Raw genomic sequence first — 15,898 nt, 5'->3', positions numbered from 1 at the left:
ATTGAGGTGGCCCGTTCATAACAAAACATATTTCTCTCTAAAAGGAAATATGTCTTGGACTTGTTGACAGACACAGGAATGCTAGATTGCAAACCTATAGACATTGCTATTACTCATAATCATCATCTTGGAGAATAACAGGATCAAGTTCCAACTAACAAAGAAAGATACCAAAAGTTAATAGGAAGATTGATCTACTTGTCTTATACTCCGAGTGAAGACCACATGAATGCAATTATTCAGATACTTAGATATTTGAAGTCTGCACTCGGAAAAGGACTTATGCTCTCAAAACATGGTCATCTGAATATTGATGGTTACACATATGCATATTAGGCGGGAAATATAACGGATAGGAAATCCACATCTGGTTACTTCACATTCGTGGGAGGTAATTTGGTAACATGGAGGAGCAAGAAACAGAAGGTGGTTGCCTTATCCAGTGCAGAAGCTGAGTTCAGAGGTATGACCAAAGGAATTTGCAAACTCATTTGGTTAAAGAGGTTCCTTACTAAACTTGGGTATAAACCTACATCTATAATGAATCTCTTTTGTGACAACAAGGCTACAATAACTATTGCACAGAATCCAGTTCAACATTGAAAGGACCCGCCCCGAATTTTCTCAAAACCCGAGACGAACCCTTTAGAATTCCTGACATCACCCCGATGCCAGGCCCACTTACTAAAAACCGAGACTTCCTACCGAAATTTCGGCAGAGTCTCCCCTATAAATTGGACATTTCCCAAAATTTATACCTGCATAAAAACGCTTTTTTTTTATTCCCAACTGGCAGCATGCACAATATAACTTCATGCAATTCACATAAATGGCCTTCGGCCTTCCAATAATTCTCAAACGACTACCAAACAATTCAATTACAAAATACGACTACTATTTAGTCTGCGGCTGCACCTAATAACCTTAGGCTGCCTACGTACCCTCCTTGAGGGATCAAGCCACACGTAGTTCTTCCCTAAAACTCAATTCCCCACTTGGGCGATACCTTATTTCATTTCTTTGTATTTCATATAATCTCCCCATACGCCGGTACAACCAACGCCACGTATGGGGCCTGTCAACACGCCGGATAACCTACGCCACGTGCGACCATGCCATACTATCATAATATCTCCCCATACGCCGGTACAACCAACGCCACGTATGGGGTCTGTCTCAACGCCGGATAACCTACGCCACGTGAGACCTGCACATCATATCACATAACTCCCCATACGCCGGTACAACCAACGCCACGTATGGGGCCTGTCCCAACTTCCGATAACCTATGCCACGCGGGACCTCAATATTATATCACAAAGCTCCTCATACGCCGGTACAACCAACGCCACGTATGGGGTCTGTCGACACGCCGGATAACCTACGCCACGTGCGACCTCAACATAATATTACATAGCTCCCCATACGCCGGTACAACCAACGCCACGTATGGGGCCTGTCCCAACGCCTGGTAACCTAGGCCACGCGGGACCTAACTTTCACTTGGTGGTACTTGTAATGGATCCAACATCCGAGGAGGTACCTAAAGTAGTGCGTATAGCACTCCAAACTGACATTCTAGACTTTGTTGTACCCTTGTACAACCACATATAATTATATTTATATAAATTAATTCTAATATTGTGTAACCCTCCACAATCATCTAGCACCCGATAATCCCCCCCTAGAAAGGTGAGATTACTCCGGGAGACTCACGGTCAACCAAGGGTCAAACTACTCTAACCCTGGTCAACCGGACCTGCAAAACCCACGACCTCCAATTTCCGATCCGGAAGTCCCTATGGGTTCTACCAGGTATAGGACACTTGTCCTGCAAGTTTGGTTCAGATCGGACGGTCGGATTGCTCACGATCGCACGATCTGACGGTTAATATAAAATATAAACTTAAAATTATTATTCGGAACATCCGGGGCTCCGATTCACGATCCGTGAATTCCTACACGATCCTAGAATTACCTAGATTAACATATATTAAATTTGGGACCATCCGACGGTCCCAACCTATCGCACCCGGATAACGCATACTATGCGATTATCCGTTCGATAGTCAAACGACGTCCGAATTGAGATCCGTGAAATCCTACGCACTCGTGACAACCTAAGGATCTCATCGGAACACATCGCTACTTTTTCTACAGTGCCCACGCGCCTCCGCACGCGCCGGCAGCGCGTGGGTGCCCAAAGCGATAACGCTTCGCCGGAAAATCTCAACATCTCGGCTCCAAACTCCTACCCTAGGTATAACACCCTATTTGGAGCCACTTTTGTTCTTGGACCTACCCCAAAAAGTGGCCGGAAATGGCCGATCACGGCGGCCGAAGTTTCGGCCGATTTTCAATTCGAAAATCGAGTGATCTAGAGATCGAATCGATCAAAACCCAACCAACCATCAGTTAGAGCATGAAAAATAGCTGAGAAACCATACCTTATTCGAACGATTTGGTTGAGAAACGAAGGAGATCGAGGAGCTTGAAGTTTCGACTGAAAACCGGCGGTTTTCTGCATTTTCCGGCCAGCAACGGCCGCGTCGCCGGCGGGGAACGGTCTAGGAAGGAAGGGGACGTCGTCCCGGTCATTTTGGTACCGGCCCCGCCCACAGCCGTGGTCGGTGGCCGGAGATACGAGGGGAGGAAGAGAGAGAGCCGGCGGGAGAGAGAGAGAAGTCGCGGGAGAGAGAGAGAGAGAGAGAGAGAGAGAGAGAGAGAGAGAGAGAGAGAGAGAGAGAGAGAGAGAGAAAAAATCTCATTTCGAAATATTTACGATTGTGCCACTGGGCTTCTCTTGACCATATCTCTCTCGTTACAACTCCGATTCGAGCCCACTACGTGTCTATGAACTCGTCTCAGTACGACCTATCCAAAAATATAAGTCACGGTCCCAAACTCTCTCCGGTTAAAAATATGACTAAAATACCCTTAAATAATTAAATAATTAAATAAGGGTAAAATTTGGAAAAATTTGGGGTCGGGGTGTTACAAACATGATCGCACCAAATATGTTGAGGTAGATCGACACTATATCAAACAGAAGCTCGAAGCTAAAGTGATTCAGTTTTCTTTAATAAAGTTCGCGGATCAATTGGCGGATATTTTAACAAAGGCAATTTCCAGTACAGCGTTCCACAATTTCCTCGACCAATTGGGCATTGGCGACATTTATGCACCAACGTGAGGGGGAGTATTGGCGTGACTTGTGAATCATCAACTTTCTTTCCTTACACACCAAGGATTCCCATTATAATTATATTTGATTTACTTTAATTCATGATTTCCTAAAGTAAATAGAAGTAGAAATTATTATTTACTTGGCCACTAAGGCTTCGTTGTATTATAAATATGACCTCTTACAAGGAGATGAATACATAGAAAATTCCCACAAATAAATATTCTCTCATAGTTCTCATATTTTAGCAAAAACTTCAAAAGCAAAGTTTCATAATTCAATTAACAAGAACACCAATCTCTTTCTCGACGAAGCACTCATGCTTTTGTTTTTCAATTTATAATTTTCTTTTTCCAAAGATAGAAAAGGATGGGGTAAACTCACACACATATAGGTATCATGGTTACTTGAACTCACGATACGACTTGAGAGCACACCAAAAGTCTTGCCAATCCAACTAAGACTCTATTGGTACCTTAATTATCGTTTATGAGACATTCATAATTATTTGTTGGGTGGGGGAGGGGTTAGGGTTGGGGGGTAATTGTCAGGAGGTGGTGGGAACGATGACTTAGGGATTCCAATCCCTCTATTGGTGCTCTCTCACCAATCGCCCACCCCGACCCAATCTCCCTTCTTTTTTAAATTTTAAATTTTAGGTTTCTATTTTATTGTCCCTTGTAAAATGATAAACGATGTAGAATAGATGGCCAAAACAATTGAAGAGGAGCTGGAGAGATCTACTGTATGAAGCAGTTAATGATGGGAAGATTCCTACGTGCCGATTATGAGCAATACTTGTATAGGCTCTGTCATAATTGCCACCAAGGCAATCAGACCGTTTCTAAGTATACAGATGCATTTTTGCATTTGGCTGAGTGCAATATTTTGGAGGAAACAAATGGTTAGATGGTCGCAAGGTATATTACTGGGCTGAGAAGTTCTCTGCCCGAGAAAATTAGGCTTAAGACTTAATGGACAGTTCATAAGGCACATAACATGGCATTGAATGCTGAATTACTAGAGAAAGAAAAGCATACTGGGCTAAGTGTTAGTGGTATAAAAAAGAGAAGTTATGAATCCTGTGCTACATCCATGTCCAACAAGTTCCTGGAGAGAGTGATAAGCAGAAGACTTTTACCCCACGCGACGAAGGTAGTAGCAGAAATTGGGAAAAAGATCGTAAACAAGGGAGTAATCCTTATGCTAGGCCGACGAATGATATCTGTTACAGGTGTTCCAAACCATAGCATGGCTCTAATGAGTGCCCAACCCATAACAAATAGCTCAATATAGCTTATGCGACTGAAGACGAAGATGAGAGGATAGTGTTGATGCTGATTACGAAAGAGCATAATTTGTAGATGAGGATGGTGATGAGATGGTCAATATGAATACGGCTTGTTCCATATGATTTTACCACTTACTATAAATGACTTTCTTAAACAAAAATTTCAGAAGAGTGTTGAGGCTAAATATTTTGAGATATTAAATCTTGTCTCAAGGTAAAATGAGAGAATCTATACTATTGTTCATTCCCAAAGTATTTTAGGGCTTGTTTGGTATCCTATTTGGATCTATTTTTTTAAACTCAAAAACAATTTTTGAATCTAAAGACCGTATTTAGCATTTGGTACAACCCATTTTTCTAAAGCCAAACTCAAAAACAACTTTAAAAAGCCACAATTTTTTTTATAAAAAAAGTGGGGTTTTACAGTTTTTTTCTCTCTCCTCCATTTCTCCACTCTCTCTCTCTCTCTCTCTCTCTCTCTCTCTCCTTCCTCTTGCGTCTTCTATCTCTTCCCTCTCTCGTCTCTCTCTCCTCCCTCTCTCTCTCTCTCTCTCTCTCTCTCTCTCTCTCTCTCTCTCTCTCTCTCTCTCTTCTTTTCTTTTGTTAATTTCAATTTAGGAATCTAGGGTTTCTGATTTTCTAATTTTAATTTCTATTTTTTTAGATCTTAAAAATAGTTTGGAGTTGAATACCAAACAAGTTTTTAGATCTTAAAATCAATATTCAAAAAATCATTTATAGAAAAAAAAAGAAATCATGATTTTTTAGTTCATTTTTTTTTAGTAGGATACCAAGCGGCCCTTATATTTTATTGAGTTTGTGCTTGTTCCTTATGTAAGGCACAGTTTGTTTTCATAATCTGTCTTCCTTTTCTTTCATACTATAGATTATATTCATTCTTCAAAGTTTGCTTGCTACCATAAGTTGCGCAATGCAAAATGAATAGGACATCAATTAATGTCGAGATCAGGCATGCCGTACGCAACATCCCGTATGCCAGAGTCGACCAGCGGTAAAGTGCTTCAATTTGTCGCAGGCTTTGAAATAAGGAGGTCTTGTCCCCTCTTTAGAGACTATAATGTGGTCTACAATTATAGTGGGTTTGGAGAATTTTTTTAGTCTTAAAAGTGATATTTTGCCGCTTTAATGATGCATTGTTTTCAAGCTAAAAGCAAGAGCAACAAATTACCTTTTAATTCATTCACTATATGATTTTTAGATAAAACCCCACACATCATGGCACAAAAAAGAACATAAAAACCCCACACAGGCGCGCTCCAGAGCCATCCACGTGTGTGTCCTGTGGAATTTCCAAGAATTTTCGAATACAAGTCTTCTCGTCTCCATTAAATCCCACCTAACACATTAATAAACCAATAAACAATCCCACCTAGCGTTGTTATTCTATGCAGATCCTTTCTTTTGCCTATAAAGAGCAGCAGGGCACACACTTGATATAACCTATAGCAAACAAAGTAAGATGGCCACAGACTTGATCAAGGTTGAAATCATTCAGAGGCAAACAGTCAAACCATCATCCCCAACTCCTCATCCCTTGAGAACCCTACAGCTCTCTGTTTTCGATCAGATGATTCCTAGTGAAGATTACCCCCCAACGCTTTTCTTCTATGCCACCAACAATAATGTTACTGGTTCAGGAGGTGGTGCTCCTTCTACAGACATGGCGGACATGAGGATGAAGGAGAGAGATTATTGTCAGCATCTAATTCAGTCATTAGCCAAAACTCTCACTCACTTCTACCCGTTAGCAGGAAGATTGAGTAAAGGCCATGACATGATCCAATGCACTGATGATGGAGCTGAGTTCGTGACGGCCCGAGTCAAATGTTCCTTATCGCAGATTTTTGAACACCCAGATCCCGAGATGCTAACAGGGCTCGTCCCAGCAATTGGTCAACCTGATGGTGATGGTGATGGTGATGGTGATGCCACGAGGCTCCCGTTGCTTGCTGTGCAATTCAACTTGTTCGAGTGTGGAGGAATGGCAATAGGGTTGAAAATGTCACATAAGATTGTTGATGGCACCACATGTGGCTCCTTCATCAGTTGCTGGGCAAAAACAGCCCTTGATGATGGTGACAATGATCAGGTACCCTCCGTGATCCCAAAATTTGATGCTGCGTCTTATTTTCCACCACTAGATTTCTCAAACTCATCACAGCTATCATCAGCCAAGCTGGTGGGCATCAGTAAACACAAGTACATAACAAAGAGATTTGTGTTTGATGCCTCAAAAATTGCCACCCTCCAATCATATTTGGCCAGCCCTTCACCAGCTCATGCGCCGACACGTGTCCTTGCAGTTTTAGCACTCATTTGGAAATGTGCAATGGAAGCATCATCCAAATCATCAAACATAGCACTGGGGTCAAGACCGTCTTCATTAAGACTAACTATGGACTTGCGTAGAAGGTTTGAGCCACCCTTGCCACAAAACTTGGCTGGGAACGTTGTTAGTAATTTAATAGTCATCGCTACAGCATCGTTAATAAAAGGTCAAGAAGAGAGTGATGATGAGACGATAGATCTAAAAGACTTGGTTGCCAAACTCAGGAAAGGGTTTGAGCAACAGAAAGAAACTTATTCTACAAAACAACCATTTGATTCTAATAAGGCATGGCAAAGAGTTCAAGAATATAGAAAGTTGAGAAGGAATGTTGACATGGACCATTTAAGCTGTGCAAGTTGGTGCAGGTTTGCTTTTTATGAAGCTGATTTCGGATGGGGAAAACCGGCATGGGTGAGCATTCCTAGTATTCCACTTAAGGATGTGGTTATTTTGATTGATAAAAGAGATGGCAAGGGAATAGAAGCATTATTGACTGTGAGTGAAGAAATCATGGAGCATTTTGAAAGCAACCCGGAGCTGCTTAAATATGCTTCCGTAAATCCAAGGGTCATGTAGCACTATACGTGGAAAAAGTAATAAATTTGAATTCTGTTGTGCGAATAATCACTTTCAATTCTGTTTGTGAATAATCTTATGGTCCGTTTGGATGAAGTATTCCAAAATCTAAGTATTAGTTTAGTTTAATTAGTATTGTTGTAATGTGAGAATAATCATTTTCACTGTGATGTGAAAAAAAATAAAAAAAATAAAAAAAATCTCCTCCTCTACCTTTGCCTTCCCCAAGACGGAAACACTATCTCCTTTATTCTATTCCTCCGATTTTATTATTGCCACTATGCTCCCTCATCTTCACCATCCTCCCTAATCACAGCATCCCCACCCTATGGAAGCCCACACCCCATCGATTTGCTCCAACCCAAACCAACGCCAGCCCTTACACCCACTTGCAACTGCAGTGATCTCTCTCCCCTCGAAACCCAATATGACGAGAAATTATAGAATGATACCGTACTACCACATCAGCCGGTGATACTCCAACTCAAAATTTGACATGTGTATAACATTTTAAAGAAAAATCTAAAATTTATATAGCTGGATTTAAAATCCCCTTTTCAATTTAAATTTAATTTAACAAAAATCGAAATATCTAAAATAATAATATATATAAAATTCCTCAGCAACATCAACCTCTTCTTTGAACTTGCGACAAAGCCCCTACCCCACCCCACCTTTCTGCCATGGCTGCTGCTGGTCTGTTTTTTTTTTTTTTCATGTCTTTGTGTCTTTCTCTATTTCCCTCCCTCTTCCTCCCTCCTCTCTATTACGGGTAGGGTTCAAGGAATTTAGATTGAAACTTTCTTGGAGGTGAGTTTATGGTCTTTGAGCAATCCAAGCTTTCAACGTATATCAAGAGCAAATTCATTTGCCATGGGTTGTCATCTTATTCACAAAGAAACCTTCTTTACCTAGTGAACGTAAGGGGTTTGTTAGTTGAGTAAACATGATCGTTGTTAGAGTAAATTGACAAAGAAACTTTCTTTACCAATCCAATGATACCTTTTACACTACGAACGACAAAGTATTTCGTGAGGTAAATCATCTTGTTCCTTAGGTAAATTACTCAATGAACGGGGTATTTTACTCCGTGAACGTAAAGGGTTCATTCATTGAGTAAATGTGATCGTTCCTAGAGTAAATTGACAAAGAAACCTTCTTTACCAATCCAACGATACCTTTTACACTACGAAAGACAAAGAGTCATTCGTGAGGTAAATCTCCTCGTTCTTTAGGTAAATTACTCAAGGAACATGGTATTTTACTATAAGAATGTAAGGGGTTCATTGGTTGAGTAAAAAGTGATAGTTCTTAGAGTAAATTGACAAAGACACCTTCTTTACCAATCCAACAATATCTTTTACTCATTGAACTAACACCTTACATTTTCAGAGTAAGACATCCCTCACGTTGCGCAATTTACCTAAGGAACGAGCCAATTTACCTCACAGACGACTCGTATAATGAGAACTACCAGTTCAAGGATTATAGTAGTGTGCTAAGGTTGGTTTAGCTTAAAATTTTGAGAATTTTAAGTAGCTCAATTTGATAATTATGACAAATTTTTAAAAACTATGGAGCAAATAAAACTTACTAAAACTAGTATACTTTCCTTTGAAAATTTGTAAATTAATATCTGTATCAAGGAACACAAGGAAAGAGGAAACTCTCACAGAGGAGAGAGATTACTCTAGCATTAGAGTTGACCGCTTCTTTAAACATCCACATTATCGGTAATTGCATATAGGGGTCAAAAATTGCTTTAAACATACACATTATCGGTGATTGCATACAAGGGGTCAAAAATTGCATAAACTGTATGCAATTGCACAAACATTGTATGCAATTGCACAAATGTTATAGCAATGTTAATAATAATGGTATTCATATCCTAGAGCTAAGAAAGCACCAGCTCTGAGTTTCAGAGAGTAAGAGTAGGCAAAAGGTTTGTCACCAAGCGCTTGGAAGCTCCTACAAATCTTTTGGATTTGTGTCACAGTTCCAATGCATATCCAAGTCATACTTCCCTTGATACTTCCAATTTCTGAAAATTGACACAAGCCAAATTTTTTTATATAAAACAAATCGTAAGTCACCTTTATCAAAACCAATTTAATCCTAAAAACTAAGATTTAAAATCATCAATTTAGCAGTACAACAGTACGTAGATGTTGCTATTAGTTTTTACCTGCAACTTTGGCAATTGAGGAGTAAAGTGAAGGACATGACTGCAGCAACAACGGAGAGCCACCATAACTGAAAGTTTGGAATATTAGAGAAGATAATTTGCCATGCCAAAAGCCATCATATAAGGGTTGCTGTTTACATGGCATGGTGTTGTGCCACCATTCTTGTAGAAACAGTTAGACCTCTTTATTTCCCTATTTAATCACAATCTACATCCAAAAGAAAAGAAGAAAAAAAAACCATTAGCCAAAAGCATAATTTAAATCACTGAATTACATACAATCAAACACCATCACCAAGTTCTTACCCAGGTTTAAACACTCACACTTACCCATGGCCAATAGCAACTCCAAAAAGGTTCAAGTACTGAACAAACCTATGAATTTTAGCCTTGAACCCACCTGAAAAAAAAAAAAAAATTTGACATTAGCATAAGAAAGGTTGAGCTTTAAAGCTTTGGAAGAGACTCAAACTTTTTTCAGATGGACCAAAAATTAAAATATTAGCATAGAATTTGAATTTGAATTTCAAACAGAGGCAGAGAGAATGGTGTTGGAATGGTGTACCTGGGTGGGTGCGTTGCGAGGAAGCTTGTGATCGGAGGAGTGTTGGCGGGCTGTGAAACGACGCCGTTGCTGAACAAGAACCTAGGGCTTAAATTCGCCATCGATTTCGTTGCAGGTAAACCTGAGATGGTTGCTATCAGCAGTCAGCGGTGGTTGAGGTCACACCTATTCATTTATCAGAAAAGTAGGAGGAGGCGACGCCAGTGTGACTCACGCGTCGTGTGAATGTGGATTTTTATCCTTTCCTCAATCACATGTGGCTCACATGAGGTGAAAGAAGAAAGGGCTGAGTGCGGGCCGATCAAGGGCATTGATGCAGCAGATAAGAAGAACAACCACGATGTGGACAGTGGTCACCACCAACTTCCACGATTTTATATTTCTGTTGTGCTAGGCTTCATTGTAGGATTTTGGGGAGTTTTGTTCTGAAACTGAAATGGGTCGGACCATATCCAACTGGGCAGAACCCAATAATTTTATATTACAAAGGTTGGGCCAGACCCGACCCAGTTTTAGCCCAAAATTGCAGAAAAAACTTATCTTTTGAGAATTGGAGGAGAGCTGAAAATGGAGAAGAAAGGAAGCTCAAAGTTGAATGTTGCTATTATTCATCCTGATTTGGGCATAGTTAATTTCTACTTCTTTTTTTTTTTGGGGTTATTGTACACAAGGTGATGCAAATGCGGTATACCTAGATCACACTTGCTCTACTACTCTCTATTCTCTAAGTGGACTCAACTTACAACTACTAATTATTAAGCCCAACAATGACTGTCTACCCTCTCTTTTGATTATATTTTGTTTGGTCGAAACCCTCGCTTTTGATTTGTTTACAACTTTGCAGTCCTGATCTCATGGACTACAGGAGTCCAAGAGATTTGTGGTCACTCACCGTTGGATGTAAATTCAACGGTTCACTCACTCTTGCACTCCTTTTAAGAAATTTTTTGAACTATTTGATTAATATCCAACGGTGAGTGACCACAATCTCTTGGACTCTTGTGGTCCAAGAGATCGAGACTGTACAACTTTGTTATTTATTATTTATTATAATTTAAATTGTAAAATTTTAAAAAAATTGGTCATATGTCAAGCATGTGAGGTTGTGACAAATTGGATGGAATTCGAAAAATTTAACGACAGAGAGTGACGGAATTGGATATTTGTAATGAATTTGAGAAATAAATTGACAGACAAAATAATTCAAGGAATAGTTGAATTAGTGTACATGATAATTCAGCGGATAACACGATTGAAAATCCATATTTTGTTGCTTAGATACGTTGAAAAGAGGTTCCAACTAATGTTGCCAATTGTAGACCACATTAAGTCTAAAGAGGGGTCCTCGATGAGAGCATCAGACCTCCTTATTTCAAAGCCTGCGACGACTCCAAGCACTTGACCGCAGTGGAAGGCAACCACTACATTCAAAAAACTTGGAAGATTGTCATAGGTTAATTAAAGAAAATAATTGCATTGTCCTCCTTTGAAATTAATTCATTTCACTCAAATATTTGCATCCATAAGCATTTGCACAGACCTGGACAGCCAGATCTGTAGCTGATCAGTTGTATTTGTTGCTTGTTTTGGTTTCACAAGTATGTGCTGCATTAAATTTTGACTACCCATTTTTGTATTCATTCGATATAGTATTCATGACTTTGGACAGCCAAAATCCGTCTTTATTGTGTTGCTTGCAAAAGGTAGCGTGAAAGAAACTGCATCAAAAAAAGAAGATATAATTATAAGGAACTGTGCCGTATTACATTAGGAACGCTAAAAAGAAAAAGAAAAAAAGAAAAGCAAATAAAAAAGAAAAAAGAAAAAGTACAATAATAGCCTCTAAGGCTTTCTCTTTATCATGTTGATGCGCACTGTTATCATCATATAGAGTCTATCTTGTACATTGTATATGAATCGAAAATACACATATCTCCATGTCTTGTTAATAATTAAAGAACCACATACTCCCCAAAATCCCACTATAAACCCTAGCACAACAGAAGAAATATAAAACCACGGAATTTGATGAAGCCCATTGTCCATGTCTTTGTTGTTCTTCTTGTTATCTTCGTCAATGCCTTTATTTGGTCGACTGCACTTATTGGCAAGTGGGGCACCACAAAGTTTTGGATTCCCCTCAAAGGCAGAAGCGTTGAAGCTTTGGAGCTGAGTGCTTGTTGGTATTGGTCCCTAGAGATTATTGTACGAGACATTAAATTCTTTCAAGAAAGTGAGGCTCACCAATGACGATGGGATTGTTCCAGACAAGTGGTTCCTGGAGAGGTTCAAAAGCTCTAAATTTGTTAGGTTAGATATTTGGTTTGGAATGACACCGGAAAATTTGTTGGAGTCAAGATTCAACTTGCGGAGAAGCTGCAATTGGCCGACCTCAGTAGGTATATCACCACTAATGTTATTGTTAGATAAGTCAATCGCTGGAAAAAACAAAAATAATTTGTGTGGTTCAAAACGTGGATTTGCGGTTACACTGCCGCCAAAGATAGGCAATTCAAATTCACAATTTTCCACTTGAGATGCAGTAGGTTCATAAACCAACCTTGGTAGTCTACAAAGTTGCTTTGGAATTTCACCTAATATTCGGTTACTCGTCAAGTTTAGAGAAAAAAGTCTAGGAAGAGTCCCCAACCAACTTGGAATTGGTCCTGTGATTTGATTGTTATATAGAGCTAAGATCTCTAGATTCTTGAGCTTTGATAACCATAAAGGTATTTGACCAGTGAAGTCAGAATCAGCCAAACTCAATAATCGAAGATTTTTGAATCCGTCAAAATCAACCATGTCATCATCAGATGACATTCCCTCACCTTCAAAGGTACCAGCAAGCGAGAGTGTGTGAAGACTTTTGCAACTCATCAATATCTTCATTGCCCCTGTGACATAATTATAAGGACAAACTGTGCCGTATTACATCAGGAACGCGAAAGAAAAGAAGAAAAAAAGAAACGCAAATAAAAATTAAAAATTAAAAAGTACAATATAATAGCCTCTAAGGCTTTCTCTTTATCATGTTGATGCGCACTGTTATCATCACATAGAGCCTATCTTGTACATTGTATATGAATCGAAAATATGCATATCTCCATGTCTTGTTAATAATTAAAGAACCACACACTCCCCAAAATCCCACTATGAACCCTAGCACAATAGAAGAAATATAAAACCATGGAAGTTGATGCAGCCCATTGCCCATGCCTTTGTTGTTCTTCTTGTTATCTTCATCAATGCATTTATTTGGTCGATCACACTTATTTGGAAGTGGTGCACCACAAAGTTTTGGATTCCCCTCAAAGGCAGATGCGTTGAAGCTTTGGAGCTGAGTGCTTGTTGGTATTGGTCCTTGGAGATTATTGTATGAGACGTTAAATTCTTTCAAGAAAGTAAGGCTCGCCAATGACGATGGGATTATTCCAGACAAGTGGTTCATGGAGAGGTTCAAAACCTCTAAATTTTTTAGGTTAGATATTTGGTCTGGAATGATGCCGGATAAGTTGTTGGCGTGAAGAACCAACCCATGGAGAAGCTGCAGTTGGCTGACCTCAATAGGTATGTCACCAACAATGTTATTGTTAGATAAGTCTATTGTTGCTGGGTAGGAAGAAATTTTGGATGACAAATAATAATTTGGGTTTCTGACGACTGGGCCAAAATAGAAAGGCAATTCATATTCATAACTAGTGTTGTCTACTTGAGATGTAATATTAGGTTCATATACCAACCTTGGTAGTCTACAAAGTTGCTTTGGAAATTCACCTGAAAATCGGTTTTCTGACAAGTTGATGTAAAACAGTCTAGGAAGAGTCCCCAACCAACTTGGAATTGGCCCTGTTATTTCATTACCATTTAGAAGCAAAATCTCTAGATTATGGAGCTCTGATAACCACACAGGTAGTTGACCAGTGAGGCGACTTTCAATCAAACACAATACCCGAAGATTTTGAAATCCGTCAAAATCAACCATGTCATCATCAGCTGGCATTTCCTCACCTTTAAAGGAACCACTAAGCATGAGTGCATGAAGACTTTTGCAACTCATCAGTATCTTCATTGCCCCCGTGAGATTGGTGAATTGGTTGAAACCAAGCGAAAGGAAGGACAAGGATTTCAGTGAAAGAATCTGAGCTTGTATTTGTCCCACTAGATTATTTCCAGTCAATCGAATGGCTTTTAGGGACCTACAAGAGTAAAGGCTTACGGGAAACGTACCAGTGAAGTTGTTAACTCTTAGGTCAAGTTTCGCAAGTTGGTTAAGTCTGGAGAAATCAAGCATGGAGATATCTCCTTCCAAGTTGTTCGATCCCAAACGTAGTTCTACAAGGTTTGTGCAATTCATCAAAGATGGGGGCAAAGCACCTTCTAAATTGTTGAAATCAAGGGTCACAAACTTCAACTTGGAAAGCTTCCCTAAATTGAGAGGAAGCTTGCCGCTCAATTGATTAATGTAGAGATCAAGGATTGCAAGGTTGGTGAGGTTGACAATTTTGTTACTAATTTCTCCATGTAGTGAATTGAGAGGTAATGAAATTTCTTCAAGTTTGGTAGCATTATAAATATCTTCTGGAAGTAATCCTGAGAGGTTATTGTGACCTGCACGAAAAACCTGCAGTTCGGAACACTTCCCCAGTCCAGGAGCAAGGTTGCCATTGAATTGATTGGAAGAAAAATCCAATAGCCTAAGGAAGGGAGAAGAATGGAGACAAATAGAGGATGGGACATACCCTGTGAAGGTATTGTTGCTGACACTGAAACTAGTCAAGTTGCTTGCTTGTTGGAAGAATGAAGATGGAATTGCACCAAAGAACTGATTGCTGGACAAATCTACTGTCCGGATATTGCTGGATGGTAGAGAAAATGGCAGCTCTCCAGAAAGAAGGTTATAGCTCAAATCAAGGATCTCAAGACGATTCAATGACAAGAAAAGTTTGGTTTCAAGTGAACCAAGAAGTGAATTGTGTGATAGGTTCAAGTGGGTGAGATGTGTGAGATTTCCAAGTGAAGATGGAGAGAGACCTCCTTTGAGCCCTTTGGAAGGCAAGAGCAAGTGGGTGACCCAACCATCTTGATTACAAGCGATGCCCTTCCAATGACAGCAATCAAGGGATGTCCAATTTGAAGGAGGAGCAGATACAGCGGAGGCAAAGGACAGGAGGGAGCTGCGTTCAGAGTGTTTGCATGCATGAATATTCATAGATGTAATGCAAGAGAATAAGAGGAAGAGAATGAAGGCATGAGCCATTAGGTTGTAAGGCTGCACTTGCATGTTGCTTTGTGTATGTGCCGTTGCTCACAGATTTGAATATATATATAAACATCAATGCAAATTGAGAAGTCGGCAAACAACAACCACACAATGCAAATTATTGATATCGAAGATAGATTTGCATTAATGAATCCAAATAGAAGACCTCATTGAGTCTTAAGAGGGGGGCCAGCAGGACTACAAAGTTCTCAAAGTCTTTTGGTAAAAGCAACCTCATACAACCCTCTAAGTGACGAACACGTAAGAATCCCAATATGACCTAACTGTATATTAAGACAAGACTTAACATCTCAAAATGTTTAGTCACATCCAATTCATATATACAGCCTGATATTTCTCGAATCTACCAATACCCAATTCATATAATGCCTGATGTTTCACGGTATCTACCTATGCTAGAGGTCACATCCAGTTCATAAATACAGCTTAAACACTAAACAACTCCTATACTGCAATCTTCAGC

The 15,898-nt window shown here is 39.7% G+C and overlaps 1 protein-coding gene, 1 long non-coding RNA gene and 1 pseudogene across 2 annotated transcripts; 1 reads left to right on the top strand and 2 right to left on the bottom strand.

The window, feature by feature from the left end:
- LOC109948599 (BAHD acyltransferase At5g47980-like) lies at positions 5,956-7,401 on the top strand. The gene has a single exon (XM_020562243.1). It carries the CDS (start codon positions 5,956-5,958, stop codon positions 7,399-7,401), a length of 1,446 nt encoding a protein of 481 aa, XP_020417832.1.
- On the bottom strand, positions 9,058-10,548 carry LOC109948849. Its single transcript, XR_002271306.1, has 3 exons — positions 10,155-10,548; positions 9,590-9,989; positions 9,058-9,445 (listed from the first exon to the last, which is right to left on the bottom strand). It is a non-coding gene; the product is annotated as an uncharacterized LOC109948849 (long non-coding RNA).
- Positions 11,897-15,597, bottom strand: LOC18779403 (annotated as a pseudogene).

This window comes from Prunus persica, chromosome G4 (assembly GCF_000346465.2).
Source record: "Prunus persica cultivar Lovell chromosome G4, Prunus_persica_NCBIv2, whole genome shotgun sequence".
Classification (NCBI taxonomy): domain Eukaryota; kingdom Viridiplantae; phylum Streptophyta; class Magnoliopsida; order Rosales; family Rosaceae; genus Prunus; species Prunus persica.
The sequence above is the reverse complement of the archived record's forward strand: the minus strand, read 5'-3'. Positions and strand labels throughout refer to the sequence as shown.

What these genes read in the sequence shown, in the direction of transcription:
- LOC109948599 (XM_020562243.1), top strand. Translation starts at nt 5,956, where the DNA reads ATGGCCACAGACTTGATCAAGGTTGAAATCATTCAGAGGCAAACAGTC.